Here is a 27,609-nt window from a genome sequence, read left to right as displayed (position 1 = left end):
GAGTAGCGCACTGGCCTGTTCTAAAAATAGCTCAAATAGCAGCACTTACCAGTGAGCTGCCTCTATTTTTTAAATTTTATTTATTTACTAGCAAGCTGGTCTCGCTTTGCTTGACATTTTAAATTCTAAGACAGACAAAATCCAAGAAAATATTTTAAGACTTGGTCTTCACTTGTTTAAAATAATTTATTAATTTTTTTACTTTGCTTCTTATAACTTTCAGAAAGACCATTTTAGAGAAAAAAATACAACCTTAAAAATTATTTTAGGCTTTTTAAACACACTTTTAAATTCCTTCCTCTTCTTTCCTTACAATTTAAATCAATGTTCAAGTAAATTTATTTTTTTCATTGTAAAGAATAATAAATAACATTTTATTTAAATCTTCATTTTAGTTTCTGTTTTTTCGGCGAAGAATATTTGTGATATATTTCTTCAAACTTATTATGATTAAAATTCCCCAAAAATATTCTGGCAAATCTACAAAATCTGTAGAATCAAATGTAAATCTTATTTCAAAGTCTTTTGAATTTCTTTTAAAATTTTTGTTCTGGAAAATCTAGAAGAAATAATGATTTGTCTTTGTTAGAAATATAGCTTGGTCCAATTTGTAATATATTCTAACAAAGTGCAGATTGGATTTTAACCTATTTAAAACATGACATCAAAATTGTAAAATTAATCTTAATCAAGAAAAATTACTAATGATGTTCCATAAATTATTTTTTTGATTTTTTCGTGAAGATTCGAATTAGCTAGTTTTTCTCTTCTTTTTTTCGGTTGAATTTTGAATTTTAAAGAGTCGAAATTGAAGATAAACTATGTTTCAAAATTTAATTTTCATTTTTTTCCTGTTTTCTCCTCTTTTAAACCGTTCAATTAAGTGTTTTTTTTCATCATTTATTCCCTACAAAAAACCTTCCGTAAAAGGATAATAAATGTACGACGGAATGACAGACAGAAATACCCATTTTTTTATATATATAGATTTATTTATTAACGGTAAATTGAGTTTATGGTAATGTATTTAAGTGTGTATCAAACTGGTATCCCTTCGCATTAATCAGTACCCAAGACGTAGCTCTTGGTTTCAAAAAGGTTGGTGACCCCTGGGCTATGGGCCTCAGTGGTAATCCATGTAATACACTTTTCCACCACTTGTAGGAGAAATGAACATTTCAAACAAACAGAAAAAATGTAAAGCTAAATAAGTTTCTTTTTTATGCGCAAAAATATGACTAAAGATTTGAAGCTGCATTTTATTTTTGCTTAAATTTTGTTAACGTTTTTTTAAAGAAACATACATATTAGTCTTTATGATCAATTTATCCATCCATCCATCCATCCATTTCCTACCGCTTATTCCCTTTGGGGTCGCGGGGGGCGCTGGTGCCTATCTCAGCTACAATCGGGCGGAAGGCGGTGTACACCCTGGACAAGTCGCCACCTCATCGCAGGGCCAACACAGATAGACAGACAAAATTCACACTCACATAATCATTTATTTATATTGGCATTGCACAGTTTTTTTGAGTCTTTACTTTTGCAGTATATTTGATTAGTATTTATTTTTGTAATCAGTCTGACCTAAGCCTTGACACTAATCTATGTGATTAACACATGCTTTCATATATTTTTGCATTATATATTCTGTTAAATTATAAGTACAAAACCCAAAACCAGTGAAGTTTGCATGTTGTGTAAATGTTAAATAAAAACAGAATGCAATGATTTGCAAAGATATTTAATGTTTGAACTGAAACACAATTTTTTTTTGTGTATGCAAATAATCATTAACTTAGAATTTAATGGCAGCAACACATTGCAAAAAAGTTGTCACCGTGGCATTTTTACCACTTTGTTAAATGGCTTTTCCTTTTAACAACACTCAGTAAACGTTTGGGAACGGAGGAGACACATTTTTGAAGCTTTTCAGGTGGAATTCTTTCCCATTCTTGCTTGATGTACAGCAAGAATGGGAACAGTTGTTCAACAGTTCTGGGGTCTCCGTTGTGGTATTAGAGGCTTCATATTGTGCCACAAGTTTTCAATGGGAGACGGGTCTGGACTACAGTTGGCAAGTCTAGTACCCGCACTCTTTTACTAAAAAGCCACACTGTTGTCACACGTGCAGAATGTGGCTTGGCATTGTCTTGCTGAAATAAGCAAGGGTGTCCATGATTACGTTGCTTGGATGGCAACATATGTTGCTCCAAATCCTGTATGTACCTTTCACCATTAATGGTGCCTTCACAGATGTGTAAGTTACCCATGCCTTGGGCACTAATACACCCCCATACCATCACATATGCTGGCTTTTGAACTTTGCGCCTATATCAGTCCAGATGGTTCTTTTCCTCTTTGGTGCGGAAGACAGGACGTCCACAGTTTCCAAAACAACTTGAAATGTGGACACGACAGACCACAGAACACTTTTCCACTTTGCATCAGTCCATCTTAGATGAGCTTGGGCCCAGCAAAACTGGTGGCGTTTCTGGGTGTTGTTGATAAATAGTTTTCACTTAGCATAGTACAGTTTTAACTTGCACTTACATATGTAGCGACCAACTGTAGTTACTGATAGTGGTTTTCGAAGTGTTCCCAAACCCATGAGGTGATATCCTTTACACACTGATGTCGCTTTTTGATGCAATACTGCTGGAAGGATCGAAGGTCCTTAATATTGTCGCTTACGTGCAGGGATTTTTGTCGGATTCCCGGAACCTTCTGATGATATTACAGACCGTAGATGGTGAAATCCCTAAATTCCTTGCAATAGCTTGTTGAGAAATGTTGTTCTTACACTGTTGGACAATTTGCTCATGCTTTTGTTCACAAAGTGGTGACCCTCGCCCCATCTTTGTTTGTGAATGACTGAGCATTTCTTGGGAGCAGCTTTTATACCCAATCATGGCACCCACCTGTTACCAATTAGCCTGTTCACCTGTGGAATGTTCCAAATAAGTGTTTGATGAGCATTCCTCAACTTTCTCAGTCTTTTTTGCCACTTGTGCCAGCTTTTTCGAAACATGTTGCAAATGAGCTGATATTTACAAAAAAATAAAGTTTTACAGTTTGAACGTTAAGTATCTTGTCTTTGCAGTCTACTCAATTGAATATAAGTTGAAAAGGATTTGCAAATCACTGTATTCTGTTTTTATTTACCATTTACACAACGTGCCAACTTCACTGGTTTTGGGTTTTGTACTTGGTATCGGATTGATACCTAAATTTGTGGTATCATCCAAAACTAATATTTTTAAGACTGAGGGACATATTTCCTGAGTTTATAAACATTCATCCATTTTCTACCGGTTATTCCCTTTCGGGTTGCGGGGGGCGCTGGTACTTATCTAAGCACCAATCCGGCGGAAGGCGGTGTACACCCTGGACATGTCGCCACCTCATCGCAGGGTCAACACAGTTAGACAGACAACATTCACATCTCAGGAAATATGTCCCTGGACACATGAGGACTTTGAATTCGACAAATGTATGATCCTTTAAGTTTTTAGCATCGGCTCGATACCTAATTGTGTGGTATCATCCAAAACTAATGTATTGTATCACACAACAGAAGAATAAGTGATTATTACATTTTAATAGAAGTGTAGATAGAACATGTTAAAAAAAAACAGAAAATAAACAGATGTTAACAGTAAATGAACAAGTGGATTAATAATTCATTTTCTACCACTTGTCCTTCTTAATGTTGAAAAAATAATAGAATGATAAATTGCACAATATGTTACTGTATATAGATAGATAGACAGTACTTTATTGAGTCCTTCAGGAGAGTTCCTGTCAGCAGACTAATTAGGAGTAGGTGTATTTGTTTCTTTACTTACTACTAAAAGATAAGTTGTTCACTATTTTATTTAAGGACTAAATCACAATAATTAACATATGTACCGTTAGATTTTTTGTTAAAATAAAGCCAATGATGGCATTTTTTTGTAGTCCCCTTTATGTAGAAAAGTTTCCAAAAGTATCAAAAAGTATCGAAATACATTTTGGTACTGGTACCAAAATATTGGCATCGGGACAACCCTAATTTGGTATAATTAAAATGTTTCAAAACAAGTCACAGGTGAAAATGAAATCTCCTTCTGGTTGCATAGAGATGGTTTAAAAATGTATTTTAAGATATTGATTCTTAATTCTATAACTGTCTATAACTGTATTTATATTATTCACATGTGAATAATGCTGTATTATAGACTCTATTTATATTTTTCACATGTAAAAAATACTTAAGTGTTTATTGTTTATTGTGGGCAAACTGTGGTGCTGAATTTCCCCTAGGAATCAGTACTTCCTATTTTATTCTATTCGTACGGAAAATCAGTATGAATCGATTTGGAATCGGAATGATTAATATGACGGGAGGTATCATTAATACCGTTTATCATTATATTTCATACTTGACATACTCTATATGTGTCTGTGTTTTAGGGAAGTTGAGACTTCCTAACGAGCGAGTACATTGCTGCTTCAACTTCTTTACTGGCGGTCTTGTCAAGCGAGCCGGTTCCTTTCAAAACATGCGGAGACTCAAACTGCAGCTCCGGGGACATTGTGACTGACGTGCCTGCGAAGCGGCGTCTTGCATCATCTTAAGCGTTGTCAAATAGTCCTGATGAGTCCTCGCATGCGCCAGGATTCTCGGCAATCAAACTCAGGCTGTGCATTCAAAGCTGAGGAGAATCTCTCTAACACACCACCAGGAGCAGACGTGTTTGAATGATTCATGAACGCCATCTGGTTACATCATCGTGTCTCTCGCTCTGCTCAGATCATGGATTTTGGGAAGAAGTTGCTGGGTCAGAAGGCCTTTGATCAGCTGATGAAGATGACCTTTTACGGCCAGTTTGTGGCCGGCGAGGACCACAATGCCATCAAGCCGCTGATCCGGAAGAACCTGGCCTTTGGTGTGGGCTCCGTGCTGGACTACAGTGTGGAGGAGGACATCAGCCAGGGGGCCCCCAGCAGACACCAATGCAGTAATGTTGCACAATTACATATCGGAATATTTAAGTACAATATTTCCAAGTCGAAAAAAAAAAAAAAAAATTCCATTGTGGATCATTAGTTTGTCTAAGATTTGTCTATTACTCATAATATACTGTCATATGATTCGACCAAAAAAAGTAGAGAAAAGAAACCGTAAAGTAATTAAATCCACAATTGCCAACCCTCCCGAATTTCTCAGCAGACTCCCGAATTTCAGTGTCCATCCCGAAAATCTCCCGGGGGCATTTCCGCCTGGACAACAATATTGGGGGCGTGACTTAAAGCAACTGCCTTTATCATCCTCAACAACTGTCGTCAAGTCCGTTTTCTCTCCTTACCAACAGTGTGCGAGTCTAATCACATCACACAAACGTCAATTACACACACACGAGTGAATGCAAAGCATACTTGATCAACAGCCATACAGGTCACACTGAGGATGCGCCACACTGTGAAACCACACACACACCTCAAATCCCCCTTGCCCCCCAATCTCCCAAATTCAGAGGTCTGAAGGTTGGCAAGTATGATTATGTCACTCTTCCCGATAATTGTAGCTTTTACTGTACTGACACACAAAAATAATGTTTGATTGACTTAACATTTTTGAAGCAATCATAAAAAAAACACAACTGTGTGTAACACGTTGACAAATGGATATTAAGTCGAATCAGTGTTTTTTACTTTTTTTGGTTACTATCTTTGAACATGCGTGGAAAAATATTTTACTACATTTTGTAAAATGTATTTTGTGAGTTAAAACAAAAAAAACAGTTCAACTAAAAAATAGTTGCCCCAATCCAAAGCAACCTTTTATAGTCATGGTGCAGGATAAATGCAATCAGCATAAAAAGTCAACAAACATCTCACACATAACGCAACATGCTCACTCTTTGGATATTAAAAAAAAAAAAAAAACAGCAGACCACAATAAAAAAATATTCAATTACACCTATTTAAATCCATTGCAATGCATGATGGTAAAAATGCAACAAACTCTCTCCATACTTATCCATGTTTGGCACATTTTAGCTGCTTGATATTTATGATTGATTCAACAAGGTAGGAGTTGAACTTTCACATGCTCTTAATATTTAATTCTAATACATAATAATTAGATATCCATTATATTATTATCAAATGTATACATATAAATGTATAGGCTATATATATATATATATATATATATATATATATATATATATATATGTATATCTATCTATCCATCTATATATAATATATATATATATATATATATATATGTAGGTGTGGGAAAAAAAATCACAAGACTACTTCATCTCTACAGATCTGTTTCATGAGGGGTTCCCTCAATCATCAGGAGAAAAAAAAAAAAAAAATCTCCTGATGATTGAGGGAACCCCTCATGAAACAGATCTGTAGAGATGAAGTAGTCTTGTGATTTTTTTTTTTTTCCCACACCTACATATTGCGCTCTACCACGGTATCGAGCACTATTATCTGGATAATCCAATCAAGACACATATATATATATATATATATATATATATATATATATATATATATATATATATATATATATATATACATATATATATATCAAGGTTCTTGATCAGGCTGCAAAGTAATTGCTTAAGATGGGCTAAATACCTAAAATATTATTTTTGTTATTATGAATGTACTTGTTACTACATAATTACAGCATGTATGTTAACGATTGTTGAAGGTTTTTTGGAAGTTTTTATATGTGGAAAAGTGTATCCCTGTTTCAAGCATTGTTAGCCACTTTGTGCAATTAGTTTTTTACTATTTAGAACGCACAGAAAAGGGAGACATGTGTTCTCGTCTCACATACAGATTGTGGGTGATGGACCAAATTTTTTTATTTTTTTTTTTTTAATGTAAAGCCATAGTTGACCAGGCTTACCAGACTCCTCACAAACAGCAGTTTATTAGGACACAGTGTCTTCATAACTGAATCACCACTCTGTATTAATTATAAAATACACACTGAAATGATTGTACACGACGAAAGCTAAAGCAACACTATTACTCATCCTCACAGTAGCACTGCATTCTGACTGTGAAATGTACTATTTACAAAACCCAAAACCAGTGAAGTTGGCACGTTGTGTAATTCGTAAATAAAATAAGGATACAATGATTTGCAAATCAGTCCATCCTAGATGAGCTTGGGGCCAGCTAAGCCGGCAGCGTTTCTGGGTGTTGTTGATAAATGGCTTTGGCTTTGCATAGTAGAGTTTTAACTTGCACTTACAGATGTAGCGACAAACTGTAGTTACTGACAGTGGTTATCTGAAGTGTTCCTGAGTCTATGTGGCGATATCCTTTAAAGTTAAAGTGCAACGGATAGTCACACACACAGTATGTGTGGAGAAATTAACTTCTGCATTTGACCCATCCCTTTGTTCCACCCCCTGGAAGGTGAGGGGAGCAGTGAGCAGCAGCGGTGGCCGTGCTCAGGAATAATTTTGATGATTTTTTTACACACTGATGTTGCTTTTTGATGCAGTACTACCTTAGAGATCGAAGGTCTGTAATATTATGGCTTAGGTGCAGTAATTTCCCCAGATTCTTTGAAACTTTTTATCATATTTGCTGCAATAGCTTGTTGAGAAACGTTGTTCTTAAACTGTTGGACAATTTGCTCACACATTTGTTCACAAAGTGGTGACTCTCACCCTGTGCTTGTTTGTGAATGACTGAGCATTTCATGGAAGCTGCTTTTATACCCAATCATGGCACCCAGCTGTGTCCAATTAGCCTGTTCACCTGTGGGATGTTCCAAATAAGTGTTTGATGAGCATTCCTCAACCTACTCAGTCGTTTTTGCCACTTTTGCCAACTTTTTGGAGACAGAGACACGTTGCAGACATCAAATTTCAAATGAGCTAATATTTGCACAAAACAACGTTTACAAGTTCGAACGTTAAATATCTTGTCTTTGCAGTCTATTAATAAATGAATAAATATATGAATAAAGAACTATCTATTTATTCAATTGGATATAGGTTGAAAAGGATTTCTAAATCATCGTATTTTGTTTTTATTTATGATTTACACAACGTGACAACTTCACTGGTTGTGAGGTTTGCAGTACATTTACATCCTAACCAGGAAGTGCTGCTGCGATTGCCCCCTGGAGAGAATTTCTCGCTTGTTAGTAATTCTGTCACATGAGCAGCGTGCAGCTGACATGAGCTCATGTATAAACATGTGAGCAGCAACAAGGACACTCCATTCAGAGCTCCAAGAAGTCATTTGATCTTAGTAAATATATTTCATGCTAATTCCAACAAGACTTGTCGGATTAATTCAGGTACAAGCCCTCAGCCAAAAAAAACTGACCTTTTAGTAGTAAAATAAAGGTCAATGAATAAAACAAGGCTGGCTGTGAGTCCATACAAGTGTTGAGGGGACGCTGACGCAGGCTGACAGTTGACTCGAAGTTCAAACTTGGCAGACGTTGTCACATCAAGCGGTTGAGGCAAAACAGGCATGCACTGCTTGTTTGCAACCAGTGGTGGCGTTGTTGGCTCAGGCTCAAGTTGGTGGTTGAACTACAGCACTGACTTGGGGTGAGATTTATGGCCTCAGGGGTGTTTTTTAAAATTTATTTTTTTATTTTAATCTTTTGAGCTCCCGGCTGGCTGCAATAGCTACAAATATCAATATAATTTTGATAATGTAATTACTTTAAATTGACTCGTATTTCTTTCATTTAGCTCAAGTGCCTCTGGTTCGCAGACAGGGGGCAAAGATCAGTAGCATCGCTTGATTTTTGTACGAACTGTACTGGTTGCCGTGGATACTTGAATGATCCTGATGTCCAACAAAATTGATGTACTGTATATCCTAACTTTGCGAGTTGAAAAATAATGTTTGAATCCAAACTTAAAAAAAAAAAAGTTTTCCCACATTAGACTAAGGCAGTGCTTCTCAATTATTTTCTACTATCTGCACTCCAGGAAGAAAAAAAAAATATTACACCCCAGCCCACCCCACTGTTTGTCTATAAAAATGTCATAAGTACACCTCTGCATAACATTGTTTGCTTATTAACATAAAATCGAAAAAAGAAATAACCGTAGCTCAACATACAACACAGAATATATGTTGTTAATGTTTCTTTAGTCAGAAAAAAAGAATACATATATGTATGTATATATACATATGTATGTATACATATATATATATATATATATATATGTATGTATATATATATATATATGTATGTATACATATATATATGTATGTATACATATGTATATGTATGTATATATATATATATATATATATATGTATATATATATATATATATATATATGTATATATATGTATGTAAATATATATATATATATATATGTATGTATGTATAAATATATATATATGTATGTATATATATATATATATATATATATATATATATATATATATATATATATACATATATATATATATATATATATATATATATATATATATATATATATATATATATATATATATATATATATATATATATATATATATATATATAGGGCTTCACGGTGGCAGAGGGGTTAGTGCGTCTGCCTCACAATACGAAGGTCCTGCAGTCCTGGGTTCAAATCCAGGCTCGGGATCTTTCTGTGTGGAGTTTGCATGTTCTCCCCGTGACTGCGTAGGTTCCCTCCGGGTACTCCGGCTTCCTCCCACTTCCAAAGACATGCACCTGGGGATAGGATGATTGGCAACACTAAATTGGCCCTAGTGTGTGAATGTGAGTGTGAATGTTGTCTGTCTATCTGTGTTGGCCCTGCGATGAGGTGGCGACTTGTCCAGGGTGTACCCTGCCTTCTGCCCGATTGTAGCTGACTCCGAAAGGGAATAAGCGGTAGAAAATGGATGGATGGATATATATATATATATATATATATATATATATATAAATTTATATATATATGTATACTGTATGCCATCTCCGGGTTGGGAGGAGACCCTGCCCCAAGTGGAGGAGTTCAAGTACCTAGAAGTCTTGTTCACGAGTGAGGGAAGAGTGGATCGTGAGATCGACAGGCGGATAAGCGGAAGATGATGGATGGATGGATGGATGGATGTAAACTGTATGTATATACATATATGTACATACATATATAGAGTATATGTATACATATATATATATATATATATATATATATATATATATATATATAAATAGAATATATGTAAGAATATATATACATATCCTGTATATATATATATGTATATATATATATATATATACATATACATATATATATATATATATTATACATATATATACGTGTGTGTACATATATATATATATGTATATATATATATATATATATATATATATATATATATATATATATATATATATATATATACATACCGTATTTCCTTGAATAGCCACCGGGGCGCTAATTGAATTAAAACCTCTTCTCGCACCTGCGCCTTTTCAAGGCATACGGTAATAGTAAGCAGGCGCTAATAACTTTAAAACCTCTTCTCACCCCTGCGCTTACCAATGGCATACAGTAAAAAATTGAATGTGATGTGAGGATACCATCACGAAGAGCACATTTATTTAAAAAAAAACTGTATTATTATTATTTTAAGAGAGAATGAGAGGAGACGGCTTATATTGTTGAACAATTAATTATACACACCACATAAACATACAAAAACCAGACAATAAAAAACACACATTAATTACACTCATACACTCGTCCCCACTCACACGCTACCTCCCCACTTCCCTCACAGCAATGTAGCCATGATAGCACCCAACTAAACTCTTTATAATGTTCCACACTCGCTCTCCAAATAGCAAACAGTCACAGGGGAGAAGGTCTCTTTAACAAACTTAACTAATACGTGACTCAACCTGCCGTTCGTAAAGTCACTGTGCAGCAAACAAACACACGTGCGAGCATACCCGTCCCATCTACTGTGCCCAAACGTCCTAAACTTCAACGAATGCAACTTATAAACCGTCACTTATAACACACTGAAATGGGAAACTTACTGTGGTTATTTCTCTGAACTGCAACCGTAGTGAACTATCTCCTGTGTAGTATTACCGAAGCTACGTTGCTTGTTAATGCCGGAGCTCTTTTAACACTTTGTTTAACTTGCCGGCGGAAACGGAACTGCCCGTAACCATAGCAATCGGAAACCATAGCAACCAATGCCATAGCAACGGTTAAACAACTTAAAGAAACACATTTTACATTTCCAAACAACACATATGAAATTGAAATAAATAATCAATCAATCAATCAATCAATGTTTACTTATATAGCCCTAAATCACTAGTGTCTCAAAGGGCTGCACAAACCACTACGACATCCTCGGTAGGCCCACATAAGGGCAAGGAAAACTCACACCCAGTGGGACATCGGTGACAATAATAACCCAGTGGGACGTCGGTGACAATGATGACTATGAGAACATGATACCGTGAAAGATCAATCCATAATGGATCCAACACAGTCGCGAGAGTCCAGTCCAGAGCGGATCCAACACAGCAGCGAGAGTCCCGTTCACAGCGGAGCCAGCAGGAAACCATCCCAAGAGGAGGCTGATCAGCAGCACAGAGATGTCCCCAGCCGATACACAGGCGAGCAGTACATGAACACCGGATCGGACCGGACTCCCTCCAAAAAGGAGAGTGGGACATAGAAGAAAAAGAAAAGAAATGGCAGATCAACTGGTCTAAAAAGGGAGTCTATTTAAAGGCTAGAGCATACAAATGAGTTATAAGGTGAGACTTAAATGCTTCTACTGAGGTAGCATCTCGAACTGTTACCGGGAGGGCATTCCAGAGTACTGGAGCCCGAAATGAAAAAGCTCTACAGCCCGCAGACTTTTTTTGGGCTTTGGGGATCACTAATAAGCCGGAGTCCTTTGAACGCAGATTTCTTGCCGGGACATATGGTACAATACAATCGGCAAGATAGGATGGAGCTAGACCGTGTAGTATTTTATACGTAAGTAGTAAAACTTTAAAGTCACATCTTAAGTGCACAGGAAGCCAGTGCAGGTGAGCCAGTACAGGCGTGATGTGATCAAACTGTCTTGTTCTTGTCAAAAGTCTAGCAGCCGCATTTTGTACCAACTGTAATCTTTTAATGCTAGACATGGGGAGACCCGAAAATAATACGTTACAGTAATCGAGGCGAGACGTAACAAACGCATGGATAATGATCTCGGCGTCTTTAGTGGACAGAATGGAGCGAATTTTAGCGATATTGCGGAGATGAAAGAAGGCCGTTTTAGTAACGCTTTTAATGTGTGCCTCAAAGGAGAGAGTTGGGTCGAAGATAATACCCAGATTCTTTACCGTGTCGCCTTGTTTAATTGTTTGGTTGTCAAATGTTAGAGTTGTATTATTAAATAGAGGTCGGTGTCTAGCAGGACCGATAATCAGCATTTCCGTTTTTTTGGCGTTGAGTTGCAAAAAGTTAGCGGACATCCATTGTTTAATTTCATTAAGACACGCCTCCAGCTGACTACAATCCGGCGTGTTGGTCAGCTTTAGGGGCATGTAGAGTTGGGTGTCATCAGCATAACAGTGAAAGCTAACACCGTATTTGCGTATGATGTCACCTAGCGGCAGCATGTAGATGCTGAAGAGTGCAGGGCCAAGGACCGAACCCTGGGGAACTACACACGTTACCTTAACGTAGTCCGAGTAACGTAGTCCGAGGTCACATTGTTATGGGAGACACACTGCATCCTATCAGTAAGATAAGAGTTAAACCAAGACAGGGCTAAGTCTGACATACCAATTCGTGTTTTGATACGTTCTAATAAAATATTATGATCGACAGTATCGAAAGCAGCGCTAAGATCGAGGAGCAGCAACATAGATGACGCATCAGAATCCATCGTTAGCAATAGATCATTAGTCATTTTTGCGAGGGCTGTCTCCGTGGAGTGATTTGCCCTGAAACCGGATTGAAAGGATTCACATAGATTGTTAGACGCTAAGTGTTCATTTAACTGCTCCGCAACAATTTTTTCGAGGATTTTTGAAATAAAGGGAAGGTGAGACACCGGTCGGTAGTTTACCATGAGGTCAGGATCGAGGTTAGGTCTTTTAAGAAGAGGATGAATAACCGCTTTTTTGAATGCTAGGGGAACAGTGCCCGAGGAAAGTGATAAGTTTATAATATTTAGCACTGATGGACCTAATAATACAAAGAGCTCCTTGATCAGTTTCCCAGGAAGAGGGTCAAGTAAACATGTTGTTTGTTTTATTCCATTTACACGTTGTAACAATTCCTCTAATGTTATTTCCTCAAAACGAGAGAAACTATTTTGGAGGGCAGTATCCGCCGTATATACCATCGTGTCAGTGTTAATAGAACCCCGTTGTAGCTGGGACGCATTGTCTTTAATCTCCTTTCTAATGACTTCAATTTTCTTACTAAAGAATTGCATAAAGTCATCAGCTGAGTGGGTGGAGCTACTGGAAGGAGTCCCTTGTTGGGTTAGCGATGCTACCGTACTAAACAAAAATTTAGGATCGTTTTTATTTAATAATAATTAAACCCTTAACAGAAACAAGCTTCTATTTGTAGAACTAAAGGAACAATTACATAAATATGCAAACCTTCAGAGCAGATAATATGTAGCATAAAAAATGCAGAAGGCCTTAAAACGCCACAACACTCAGTCACCGTATGTAAGTACCAAAAATAAAGACTCGACATAAATATAAATTCAATCAGATCAGAAACATTGGAGGATACGGGATTAAAACCGGATGCAAACCGCCCATAGAAAATACATGGGTACGTCTAGTAGCTACTATTAGCAAACAAATTCACTTACCACTTAATATCTTAACATCGCCACACTCTCTCATCGCAACTCGGCCATGATGGTCGGCACCTATAAGTTTACAATTAGTTGTAAAATGTTGGACGGTTGTTTTTACAATATGCAGGCAAACAACAACTTTAAAACATACCGGCTTCAGATGTCCCCAGGCTTAGCCACCGCACCTGGCAGCCATCTTGGAACGCTGGATTATATAGAGCGCGATAGGCCTGTGTTAAACTCGCAAGATTAAACATGGAAACGGCACAGGAAATATGAGGGGATGCCATGACAGGAAATATGGCTTATTTCCCACCCATGTTACACACTCATGACGTCACGAGTTTGACCCGGCGGTAAAACGAGGCATATGCTAATTATTTTGCTAAACAAGTTTGACCCGGCAGTAATTCTAGGCATGCGCTAATTCTAAGCATGCGCTAATTATTTTGCAAAACGAGTTTGACCCGGCGGTAAAACGAGGTATGTAGATAACATATAAAAATACGGTAAATCCTTATTTATTTCTTTTAACAGGTTTTGACCAACTTGCCCCATTTGATACTTGATAAAATAAGACAAATTAGAAAATAAATACAAATAAATAAACTCAAATAATAATGAGTTCAAATTGATCAGCAACATGAACTCGGAAGTACAACATATAAATGTATAGGCTATATATAAGTTTTACCTACAAAACAAAAGGGAATAAAACAATTTGTGCTGTTTCTTTTTTTATTTATCATTTTGAGGAAGTCAGGAATAATAGCTACAATGAGCACATTTTGTAGTGCACCGTTTTTCCAGTGGAGTTAGAAGATTTATACTGCATTGATACTGACATAGCATGTTCCCCAAGGTCACACACCCCTTCAAGGTAAGCAAACATCTTGAAGATCTTGAAGATAGATGCATTTTGTTGGACAGCAACAAGTATTCCAACATTAGTTACAGTATGTTTGTATTTTTATTTTCATAGATTTTGTATTTTCATGCAGTCACTGCTGTAGTAAATATATATATATACACATATATATATATGTTTATATTTATATGTATATATATATGTTTATATATATATATATATATATATATATATATATATATATATATATATATATATATATATATATATATATATATATATATTCCATTTTAGGCAAAAATAAAGGCATATTCTATGTAGCGGTACTTAAAGAGACCTGCCCTTTTTTTGGGGAATTTTGTCTAACATTCACAATAAGACAATAACATACTTTTTTATTTTTTTATGCATTGTTAGTTGTAAAATAAGCAGCTAATGGGAATATTCCATTGCACCCATAAAGCCTTCTAAAACATCCAAAACCTGCCAACAATACTCCATTTACATGTCATGATTAGAATATTAACCAAATTCTAGTGATACTGTTATTATAAACGCTAACACACACAAATTATTTTTAGTGGCGCCGTGAGAGATAACTATTTTATCCCATACAGTATTGTCATACTGACTTGCTGAGTTGGTAAAAGATAATTCTAGATTATTAATCATGCCTCTCATCTGGATAGTTGAAGAATGTGAACATACTCAGAGAAGTTGGTCAACTTTGACCTTCAAGATGGCAAGAAAAACACGAAAAACATTTCAAAAAATGTTTAGTTTTTTTCCTGCGTGAGGATTATGATTAGTTGTTCATCAGCCGGTATCTCAGTGAGAACAGACATTGTACAGTAAGCGATAGTTTAAATATGTTCTTAGTTTGTATATCTTGTTTAGCACTTAGCAATACTGCTACGTGTTGCTGAATGTTTCACTAAAGCTGCATCTTTTCAGCACACAACTTCTAAACTTTTAGCTCATCCTCCTTATTTTCAGGCTAAATAATATAAGGTTTTTTCATTTGTCCCAAAGTAGTCTTTGTTGTCTCTCATGAAGTCTGCCATGATTAGTAGTGTTGTTGAAGGAAATAGAAAGAGTTGTAAAACATCTGTAAAATTAATATGTACGCTTAAAATGAATAAAAATACGTAAATTTTACATGTTATTATGAATATGACAAACTACATTACACATTCATTTACAGCGTGTATATAAAACATGGATGGAGGTTTTTGGTGTTTGAATTTTGCTAGCATTTAATTACGACTTCGAATGCATTAAAAAAAGAAAAAAACGTGCTTGTTTCAAATAAGGATTGTGAATAATAGGCAACATTAAAAAAAAAAAAGTGCAGTACTAAGGTAACAATGCCTTTGACAATGATAATTACATTTGAGCACTCTGCAATGTGTTTGTTTGGCTTCTCAATCGTACTTCATGATCTTGTACCAATGCAGACTTCCTGCAATTATCAAAATAATCAAATGTTGTCGTCATCAGGCAACGACTACAGCGAGAAGTTTGCTGAATCCCATACGTACTTCCATGCAGATGAGAGTAAATGCGATCAACATATGGAAACATTCATTAAATGTATCCAAGCATCTGGTAAGCAGACACTGATCATGTTACAGTCACTTGGTGTGTGTTCCTTTTTTTTTTTTTTACATTAGTGTTACGACAGGGTATTCTCAGTACTCCTAAAAAGTCTAAAATCAAATTATTTAAATTTCACTCCTTAAAATGTCTTAAATTCTATCAAAATCTCGCCACTAAGAGCAGTGCAGCACAGCCTTCACGATAAGAGCGTTGTGAGCAAATATCCTGTCTGACTGCCCTAACAAAATAAAGGTTTCAAATAAGCATCCTACATAAGTACTTCAAGGATCTATTGGTTTGTTTATGTTACAAAATGACTATGCGTAAAACACTCAAAATTGTCCAATGATGCATTGAACCAATAAATGTAAGGATTTTTGCATTTAATTAACTTTTTTTTATATTGATTGTCAAATTAATCGTTAATAAGAGTCCCGTCTTAATTATGGCAGCTTGTAACAGTGAATATATATGGATACAAACGCCTCCTTATAGCCTCGTTACACAATTTGCATCAGCAAATGTTTTAGTTACTCTATTTTTACCATTATACATTTTATGATATTTGAATAAAAACATTTTGTTGGATTACTTGCTTTAACATACTAGGTCAAGGTGACAAGCAGATATTTAAGTATTTATTTTTTGATACTGTGATAAGGAGATATTTTTAAGTGTTCTTTCTTAATCCATGCATGTTTAAAGCAGCTAACTTTTTCCCATGTCGTGTGTCTTCTCGTGACCTCCTTGCTTTTATTTTAAGTAAACTCTTTGTTTTGTCAGAACTGCCACTATTTGTTGGCTCACAGAGTTGTTTTGGCCGGTTTCTTATTTGTCTTGAAGAAGCAGTTGTGCTCCTTTCTTGGTGAGAGGGCTGTATTCGCTTTACATAAGATGACTCTTTTTGTTTGGATTTAGACCTCTTCTTGACATTCATTAGAAATGTATTTCTTATTCATTAGAAATTTAATTTTTAATGTTGACAATTTCTGAATTTCTAAAATCTTCTAAATGTTTTTTCAATATTGTTGTGTTGTAAGGGTTGGTTTTCCTAAATCTTTAGTAAAACTTGACCAAGTACTATTTTGTCTCTGTGGTCCTTTTCACTCAACATATATGTCATCCAAAGGAACTTGGGACAGACCAGTGTTTTATTCCCTGAGAGGAGGACTGGTTGCACGCAACACTACCAGAAAATAAAAATGTTGCATATTTATGTGATATTAAAGTGTAAAACATTTGCAATTCCATGCAGTGCATTTTTCTGTTTGAATTGAAATAAATACAATTAGCCTGAAAGTGTTTTATTGTTATAATTTATTGTTATTATTGTTAAATTTTGCATCCAAATCGCGATTCTTACTTACCCCAATTTTAAATCATTTCATAATTTCCTAAATTCTATCCAAAAAACACTTTGAATATTTTATTTTTATAAAAACTGTTGTGTATCGACAAGGGGGAAGGAGACTGCACGACAACAGGAGGTCTAGCTCAACGGGTTTTTTTGAGCACTTGAGGAATACGTAGGGTGTGTATGCTACTATGTGTTTGAATGAAATACTATGTGCGGAAATTAACCAAATGTAAATATCGGAGGTCTTGATGGAGTGCATGTTGGATGTGGCCACGACCAAGTCCAGAGGGTAAGAAGCAAAGAGGCCCGTGGTCCGAACGATGTCCGTGGGGCAGGAGAGAGGCATCCAGAAGTCCAAGTCTGAGTGTGGGGTCGAGGATCGGGGAAGGCAGTCTAAGTCTGGGAGGGGGGGGGGATAAACAGCAGAAGCACACAGCTAAAGCTGAGACACGGGGACTGTGGGTACAGGAGATGACAAGGACAAATCAGGACAAGGTACGAGGGAGACAATCGAGTGAGAGAGAGACACAGGAGAGGAGCCAGAGACGTGAAAGCTTAGCTGACGAGGAGTAGTCAGCCTAGAGACTCTTTTATACTCTCGCCTTTCGTCAGGACCAAGTGTGTAGATTGCAGATTGCTTCCGGCTGCGGCGGTACGTTGGCGCCGTCTGTGCGGCAAGAGCGGGGGCGTGTCTTGTGTAGCGTCTAGGTGCTTCCGCAGAGGAGGGAGAAGCAGACTGCGTGTGCCCCGTAACAGAAACATTTTGAAAAAATATATTTTTTAGGATATCTCCATGCAACCGGAAGGAGGTTTTCTAACATGTAACCTGTTTTGAAAAAGTGTTTTCATCATGATACATTTTTATAATACATAGCGAGAATCAGTTTGAATCCGGAATCGTTTTTCAATTAAGAATCGATTCTGATTGTAATCGGCGCCCCAGGAATCGGATCGAATCGTTTGATACCCAAATTTTCACACCCCTGTTAGATAATGTCTAAGCCACATCTGGCCCCTGAGCTTTAAGATTGACACATTAAACAAATACAACTCTAAAGCAATACAGCTTGTGCATTACTTTATACTGATGTTTTGAAATAAGGTTATAAATGATGAACAGTTTTTGTTTAAACTCCTTCAAAGATCAGAGCTTTAGGATCCATTTTATAGATATTTTAGTGAGAACCACATCTGGTAAAGTGGTGTATATATAATATTCTGTAAAAAAACCCGCAACAAAATCTGAATCGTAGCACCCCAAGCACTCACCGTCCCTTTTTTTGATTCCAACTAAAATAAGGCCGCTTGTAACAGTGAATAGATATAGATACAAACGCCTCATTATAGCCTCGTTACACAATTTGCACCGGTAAATGTTTTTGGTTACTCTATTTTTACTATTATATATTTTATGATATTTGAAAAAAACAGTTTGTTGGATTACTTGCTATATTATATTAGGTGACAGGCAGATATTTAGTTTTTTTTTTTGTACTACAAAAAAAAATAATGCTTGGAACACCAATTATATGACTTTAAAGTGTAAAACATATGCAATTGCGTGCAGTGCATTTTTCTGTTAAAATTGAAATAACAAACACAATTAGCCAGGAAGTGCTTTTTTATGGCAAGGAATGGCAAGGCAAGGCAGGTTTCTTGAGGGTGCATGGGAGTTTGCCCAACCAGTCTACATGTGCTTTGTGGACTTGGAGAAGGCATTTGCCCGTGTCCCTCGGGAAGTCCTGTGGGGAGTGCTCAGAGAGTATGGGGTATCGGACTGTCTTATTGTGGCGGTCCGCTCCCTGTACGATCAGTGTCAGAGCTTGGTCCGCATTGCCGGCAGTAAGTCGAACACATTTCCAGTGAGGGTTGGACTCCGCCAAGGCTGTCCTTTGTCACCGATTCTGTTCATAACTTTTATGGACAGAATTTCTAGGCGCAATCAAGGCGTTGAGGGGTTCCGGTTTGGTGACCGCAGGATTAGGTCCCTGCTTTTTGCAGATGATGTGGTCCTGATGGCTTCATCTGACCGGGATCTTCAGCTCTCACTGGATCGGTTTGCGGCCGAGTGTGAAGCGACCGGAATGAGAATCAGCACCTCCAAGTCCGAGTCCATGGTTCTCGCCTGGAAAAGGGTGGAATGCCAATCCCGGGTTGGGGAGGAGACCCTGCCCCAAGTGGAGGAGTTCAAGTACCTAGGAGTCTTGTTCACGAGTGGGGGAAGAGTGGATTGTGAGATCGACAGGCGGATCGGTGCGGCCTCTTCAGTAATGCGGACGTTGTACCGATCCGTTGTGGTGAAGAAGGAGCTGAGCCGGAAGGCAAAGCTGTCAATTTACCGGTCAATCTACGTTCCCATCCTCACCTATGGTCATGAGCTCTGGGTCGTGACCGAAAGGATAAGATCACGCGTACAAGCGGCCGAAATGAGTTTCCTCCGCCGTGTGGCAGGGCTCTCCCTTAGAGATAGGGTGAGAAGCTCTGTCATCCGGGAGGAACTCAAAGTAAAGCCGCTGCTCCTCCACATCAAGAGGAGCCAGATGAGGTGGTTCGGGCATCCGGTCAGGATGCCACCCGAACGCCTCCCTAGGGAGGTGTTCAGGGCACGTCCAACCGGTAGGAGGCCACGGGGAAGACCCAGGACACGTTGGGAAGACTATGTCTCCCGGCTGGCCTGGGAACGCCTCGGGATCCCCCGGGAAGAGCTAGACGAAGTGGCTGGGGAGAGGGAAGTCTGGGTTTCCCTGCTTAGGCTGTTGCCCCCGCGACCCGACCTCGGATAAGCGGAAGAAGATGGATGGATGGATGGCAAGGCAAGGCAACTTTATTAATATAGCACGTTTACAACAATTTTTAAATTGGACCAAAGAGATTGACAGGCTAAAAAGCATATAGCAAAAAACAAAACAAAACAAAACTAAACAAAAACAAACAAAGACAATAAACAATGAATAAGCTAAACAAGATAGTGCAAAAGCAATATGGTAAAAGTGTTCAAATAAAAAGTAAAATATAATTATTAAAATGATCATTTATTCTTATTTTTGTTAAATTTCGCATCCCAATCGCGATTCTTATCCACCCCAATTTTAAATTTATTCATAATTTTGTCAATTCTATCTAAAAAAACAAAAAACTTTAAATATTATAGTTTTGTAAAAACATACATTTTTTAGGATATCTCCATGCAACCGGAAGGAGGTTTTCATTATCATTATGATACATTTTAATAATACATTGCAAGAATCAGTTTTAATCGGGAATTGTGTTCAATCGAGAATTGATTCTGAATCAAATCGTCACCCAAGTAATCGGATCGAATTTTTAAGCCACATCTGGTCCCCGAGCTTAAGGTTTGAAATGTGATTTAAACAAATACAACTCTAATGCGATAAAGCTTGTGCGACACTTTATGCTGAAGTTATAACATGTGGTTATAAAGGTTGTACCGTTTTTGTTTGAACTCATTTAAGAGTCAGAGCTTTAGGAACCATGTTATAGATATTTTATATAACCATGTTATAGATATAGATGTTATAGATGGTAAATTGGTATATATGATATTCTGTCACAAAACCACAGCAAAATCTGAACCGTAGCACCCCAAGTCCCTTCTTTTGATTCCTACTAAAATAAGCATTGTCAACCCTCAAGGCGGGAGTTCGATGGATGGCTTCTCGGCCATCAAAATGACCGCTTTGGGACGTCCGCAGTTCTTGGTAAGGAGTTTAATCACCGCTCTTGTCACAGCGTTGTGTTAACCAAGGACGTTTGCTATTCAAGCTCCAGTTCTCGGAGCTCCTGGTGAAATGGCGACGATTTTTTCACTTCCTGGCATCCAAGCAGGGTGGAGTTGGCACGGATGTCTTGGAGCAAAGGCTGGACCTGAGACAGATGCAGGTGGACTATCTGTTGGTGTACTGAACTTGCCACAGTTGACCAAGGTTTTTCTAATGTGTCCATTTAGGATTTTTTAAACGGACTGGGTGAAACAGGTGACATTTGCAATGCATTCGCTACAGGGACAGACGCCTCAGGGTGAGTATAAACTTCTGTTTTTAACTACTTTAGCATATTAAAATGGAGTTATCTGAAATTGTTGGCCAGTTTGTTATATTTTTATGAAAGTCAAAAGTAGGGCTGGGCAGTATGGCTGAAAACTTTATCACCATACAAGTGTTTTGTATCAGTCGATATTCCATCCCATCCATCCATCTTCTTCCGCTTATCCGAGGTCGGGTCGCGGGGGCAGCAGCCTAAGCAGGGAAGCCCAGACTTCAATCTCCCCAGCCACTTCTTCTAGCTCTTCTCGGGGGATCCCGAGGCGTTCCCAGGCCAGCCGGGAGACATAGTCTTCCCAACGTGTCCTGGGTCTTCCCCGTGGCCTCCTACCGGTTGGACGTGCCCTAAACACCTCCCTCGGGAGGCGTTCGGGTGGCATCCTGACCAGATGCCCGAACCACCTCATCTGGCTCCTCTCGATGTGAAGGAGCAGCGGCTTTACTTTGAGTTCCTCCCGGATGACAGAGCTTCTCACCCTATCTCTAAGGGAGAGCCCCGCCACACGGCGGAGGAAACTCATTTCGGCCGCTTGTACCCGTGATCTTATCCTTTCGGTCATGAGCCAAAGCTCATGACCATAGGTGAGGATGGGAACGTAGATCGACCGGTAAATTGAGAGCTTTGCCTTCCGGCTCAGCTCCTTCTTCACCACAACAGATCGGTACAACGTCCGCATTACTGAAGACGCCGCACCGATCCGCCTGTCGATCTCACGATCCACTCTTCCCCCACTCGTGAACAAGACTCCTAGGTACTTGAACTCCTCCACTTGGGGCAGGGTCTCCTCCCCAACCCGGAGATGGCACTCCACCCTTTTCCGGGAGAGAACCATGGACTCGGATTTGGAGGTGCTGATTCTCATTCCGGCCGCTTCACACTCGGCTGCGAACCGATCCAGTGAGAGCTGAAGATCCCGGCCAGATGAAGCCAACAGGACCACATCGTCTGCATAAAGCAGAGACCTAATCCCGCGGCCACCAAACCGGAACCCCTCAATGCCTTGACTGCGCCTAGAAATTCTGTCCATAAAAGTTATGAACAGAATCGGTGACAAAGGGCAACCTTGGCGGAGTCCAACCCTCACTGGAAACGTGTCCGACTTACTGCCAGCAATGCGGACCAAGCTCTGACACTGATCGTACAGGGATCGGACTGCCATAATAAGACAGTCCGATACCCCATACTCTCTGAGCACTCCCCACAGGACTTCCCGAGGGACACGGTCGAATGCCTTCTCCAAGTCCACAAAGCACATGTAGACTGGTTGGGCAAACTCCCATGCGCCCTCAAGAACCCTGCCGAGAGTATGGAGCTGGTCCACAGTTCCACGACCAGGACGAAAACCACACTGTTCCTCCTGAATCCGAGGTTCAACTATCCGGCGTAGCCTCCCCTCCAGTACACCTGAATAAACCTTACCGGGAAGGCTGAGGAGTGTGATCCCACGATAGTTGGAACACACCCTCCGGTCCCCCTTCTTAAAGAGAGGGACCACCACCCCGGTCTGCCAATCCAGAGGTACCGCCCCCGATGTCCACGCGATGCTGCAGAGTCTTGTCAACCAAGACAGCCCCACAGCATCCAGAGTCTTAAGGAACTCCGGGCGGATCTCATCCACCCCTGGGGCCTTGCCACCGAGGAGCTTTTTAACTACCTTAGCAACCTCAGCCCCAGAAATAGGAGAGTCCACCACAGATTCCCCAGGCACTGCTTCCTCATAGGAAGACGTGTTGGTGGGATTGAGGAGGTCTTCAAAGTATTCCTTCCACCTATCCACAACATCCGCAGTTGAGGTCAGCAGAACACCATCCGCACCATACACGGTGTTGACAGTGCACTGCTTCCCCTTCCTGAGGCGGCGGATGGTGGTCCAGAATCGCTTTGAAGCCATCCGGAAGTCATTTTCCATGGCTTCCCCAAACTCTTCCCATGTCCGAATTTTTGCCTCTGTGACCGCCGAAGCTGCACACCGCTTGGCCTGTCGGTACCTGTCCACTGCCTCTGGAGTCCTATGAGCCAAAAGAACCCGGTAGGACTCCTTCTTCAGCTTGACGGCATCCCTCACCGCTGGTATCCACCAGCGGGTTCTAGGATTACCGCCACGACAAGCACCAACTACCTTGCGGCCACAGCTTCGATCAGCCGCCTCGACAATAGAGGTGCGGAACATGGTCCACTCGGACTCAATGTCCAGCACCTCCCTCGTGACATGTTCAAAGTTCCTCCGGAGGTGGGAATTGAAACTTTCTCTGACAGGAGACTCTGCCAGACGTTCCCAGCAAACCCTCACAATGCGTTTGGGCCTGCCAGGTCTGTCCGGCATCCTCCCCCACCATCGCAGCCAACTCACCACCAGGTGGTGATCGGTAGAAAGCTCCGCCCCTCTCTTTACCCGAGTGTCCAAAACATGAGGCCGCAAATCCGATGACACAACTACAAAGTCGATCATGGAACTGCGGCCTAGGGTGTCCTGGTGCCAAGTGCACATATGGACACCCTTATGTTTGAACATGGTGTTTGTTATGGACAAACTGTGACGAGCACAGAAGTCCAATAACAAAACACCACTCGGGTTCAGATCCGGGCGACCATTCTTCCCAATCACGCCTCTCCAGGTTTCACTGTCGTTACCAAAATGAGCGTTGAAGTCCCCCAGTAGGACAAGGGAATCACCCGGAGGAGCACTCTCCAGTACTCCCTTGAGTGTACCCAAAAAGGGTGGGTACTCTGAACTGTTGTTTGGTGCATAAGCACAAACAACAGTCAGGACCCGTCCCCCCACCCGAAGGCGGAGGGAGGCTACCCTTTCGTCCACTGGGTTGAACTCCAACGTGCAGGCTTTAAGCCGGGGGGCAACCAGAATTGCCACCCCAGCCCGTCGCCTCTCACTGCCGGCCACGCCAGAGTGAAAGAGAGTCCAGCCCCTTTCAAGAGAAGTGGTTCCAGAGCCCTTGCTGTGCGTCGAAGTGAGTCCGACTACATCCAGCCGGAATTTCTCTAATTCGCGCACTAGCTCAGGCTCCTTTACCCCCAGTGAGGTGACATTCCACGTCACAAGAGCGACCTTATGTAGCCGAGGATCGTACCGCCAAGTGCCCTGCCTTCGGCCGCCGCCCAGCTCACATTGCACCCGACCTCTATGTCCCCTGCTATGGGTGGTGAGCCCATTGGAGGGGGAACCCACGTTGCCTCTTCGGGCTGTGCCCGGCCGGGCCCCATGGGTACAGGCCCGGCCACCAGGCGCTCGCCATCGTGCCCCACCTCCGGGCCTGGCTCCAGAGGGGGGCCCCGGTGACCCGCGTCCGGGCGAGGGAAATCTGGGTCCTTTGTTTTTACTTTTCATAGAGGTTTTCGAGCTGCTCTTTGTCTGGTCCCTCACCTAGGACCAGTTTGCCTTGGGAGACCCTACCAGGGGGCATAAAGCCCCCAGACAACATAGCTCCTAGGATCATTGGGACACGCAAACTCCTCTACCACGGTAAGGTGGCAGCTCAGAGAGGAGTCAGTCGATATTGACAATTATTAATATTTTTTTATGACTGAGCAAAAATAAGGACCAGAAGGAAAGTATATTAAATGTAAACATTGTTATTTAAAATATAACCTTCCTCTGATTATAATCTCCTCAGCTGTCAAGTCAGAAAGGAAAATAAATGTCAACACAAGCATGGAAAACAAACATCCATCTATCCATTTTCTACCGCTTATTCCCTTTTGGGGTGGCGGGGGGCGCTGGTGCCTATCTCAGCTACAATCGGGTGGAAGGCGGGATACACCCTGGACAAGTCGCCCCCTCATCGCAGGGCCAACACAGATAGACAGACAACATTCACACTCACATTCACACACTAGGGCCAATTTAGTGTTGCCAATCAACCTATCCCCAGGTGCATGTTTTTGGCAATGTAAATAAAATAGTAAAATCACATTAAACACTTAACAATAACGTCTTAAAATGAAGGTGCTTAAATTAGGAAATATATAAGAAATGTGTCAGGCTTGCCACTGACATTTTGTTTGTGTTTTAGTTTTTTCTCTGTGTGTGTTTAGTATTTCCTTTTTTTAGTTCCTGTCAGCGCTCTTATTTTGTCTGTTTCCTGTTTTTTTCCCCCTGTGCGCTGTTTTCCCCTCAGCTGCGGCTGATTGGCACCTGACCACACTTGGTATCAATCAGTCCGCTCCTATTTTACCTGCTTTGTTCCTCCAGTCAGGGCTGGATTATTGTCGCTCTTGTCGTTGCTACCTGTCAAGTCATGTCGTATCATATCGTGTCAATGCAGCGTTGCGGTAAGCTATATTTGATAGTGGTTTGTAGCTTATTGTCTTTTGTTCCCTGCCTCCAAGTTTGTTTTCATATTATAAGTACGACTTCTGTTTCTTGCTCGATACCTGCTAGCTTCCACGCTAGGCCATTTTGTTTGTTATATCCGCCCAAGTGAGCGCTTTTTGTTTGTACCTTTTGTTTGTTTTGTTTTCTTAGTGTTATAAATTAAATCATGTTTTCTCACTCCATGCCTGCCTCCTTCTCTGCATCTTGGGGTTCGTCATCAACAAACTCTAACAGAATAATCCAGCCAAATTCGAACCCCGCAGAGATGTGGCAGAGAGGCTTCAATTAGCGTTAAAACTAATGGCTAATTTAAAGGAAAGTTTGGCCGTTTTTCAAGCCCTCTCCCACCCACCCCTGTTGTCTGTGGGCCTATCTGGGGACGTCTTGGATCCGTCCGTTGAGGGGGGGTGGGGGGGGGCTATCAGGAGCGTGCAGATGGGGAGGCACAGCTACTTCACGTCCCAGTTGGTCTCCAACAGACGGCGCCATCATCTCCGGTGGGCCGGCAGACGCCACTATCACCTCAGGTGGGTCTGCAACCTATGGCGCCATCATCTCCGGTGGGTCTGCAACCTACGGCGCCACCACGCACTTCAGTGGACCAGCAAACGCCACCACGCACTCTGGTGGGCCAGCAGACTCCACCACGCACTCCGGTGAGCCAGCAGACTCCATCACGCACTCCAGTGGGCCAGCAGACTCCACCACGCACTCCGGTGGGCCAGCAGACACCACCATCTTCTCCGGTGGGCCAGCAGTAGGGGGCACCACCATCTTCCCAGGTGGGCCAGTAGCAGGGGGCGCCACCATCCTCTCCAGTGGGCCAGCAACAGGGGGCGCCACCATCCTCTCCGGTGGGGCAGGAGCAGGAGGCGCCATCATCCTCTCCGGTGGGCCAGCAGCAGGGGGCCCCACCATTCTGTCCGGTGGCCCAGCAGCAGGGGGCGCCACCACCATCCTGTCCGGTGGGCCAGCAGCAGGGGGTGACACCACCATCAATCAATCAATCAATCAATGTTTACTGATATAGCCCTAAATCACTAGTGTCTCAAAGGGCTGCACAAACCACTACGACATCCTCGGTAGGCCCACATAAGGGCAAGGAAAACTCACACCCAGTGGGACATCGGTGACAATAATGACTATGAAAACCTTGGAGAGGAGGAAAGCAATGGATGTCGAGCGGGTCTAACATGATACTGTGAAAGTTCAATCCATAATGGATCCAACACAGTCACGAGAGTCCAGTCCAAAGCGGATCCAACACAGCAGCGAGAGTCCCTTTCACAGCGGAGCCAGCAGGAAACCATCCCAAGAGGAGGCGGATCAGCAGCGCAGAGATGTCCCCAGCCGATACACAGGCAAGCAGTACATGGCCACCGGATCGGACCGGACCCCCTCCACAAGGGAGAGTGGGACATAGAAGAAAAAGAAAAGAAACGGCAGATCAACTGGTCTAAAAAGGGAGTTTATTTAAAGGCTAGAGTATACAAATGAGTTTTAAGGTGAGACTTAAATGCTTCTACTGAGGTGGCATCTCGAACTGTT

At 40.6% G+C, this 27,609-nt stretch overlaps 1 protein-coding gene across 4 annotated transcripts in view; it reads left to right on the top strand.

The window, feature by feature from the left end:
• Positions 1–27,609, top strand: part of prodhb (proline dehydrogenase (oxidase) 1b) — a 73,539-nt gene that overhangs the window by 4,682 nt on the left and 41,248 nt on the right. For 3 of the 4 annotated variants that reach the window (XM_061906116.1, XM_061906115.1, XM_061906117.1), the window contains exons 2-6: positions 4,796–5,003; positions 16,214–16,321; positions 21,324–21,388; positions 21,453–21,569; positions 21,637–21,707. In XM_061906116.1, the coding sequence (XP_061762100.1) occupies positions 4,796–5,003; positions 16,214–16,321; positions 21,324–21,388; positions 21,453–21,569; positions 21,637–21,707 (569 nt within the window). The remainder of the gene's footprint in view (positions 1–4,795; positions 5,004–16,213; positions 16,322–21,323; positions 21,389–21,452; positions 21,570–21,636; positions 21,708–27,609) is intronic. The other variant, XM_061906118.1, reaches the window with a different exon arrangement.

Source organism: Nerophis ophidion, linkage group LG07 (assembly GCF_033978795.1).
Source record: "Nerophis ophidion isolate RoL-2023_Sa linkage group LG07, RoL_Noph_v1.0, whole genome shotgun sequence".
Taxonomy (NCBI): domain Eukaryota; kingdom Metazoa; phylum Chordata; class Actinopteri; order Syngnathiformes; family Syngnathidae; genus Nerophis; species Nerophis ophidion.
Note: the sequence above shows the minus strand (reverse complement) of the source record. Positions and strands in the feature narration are given on the sequence as shown.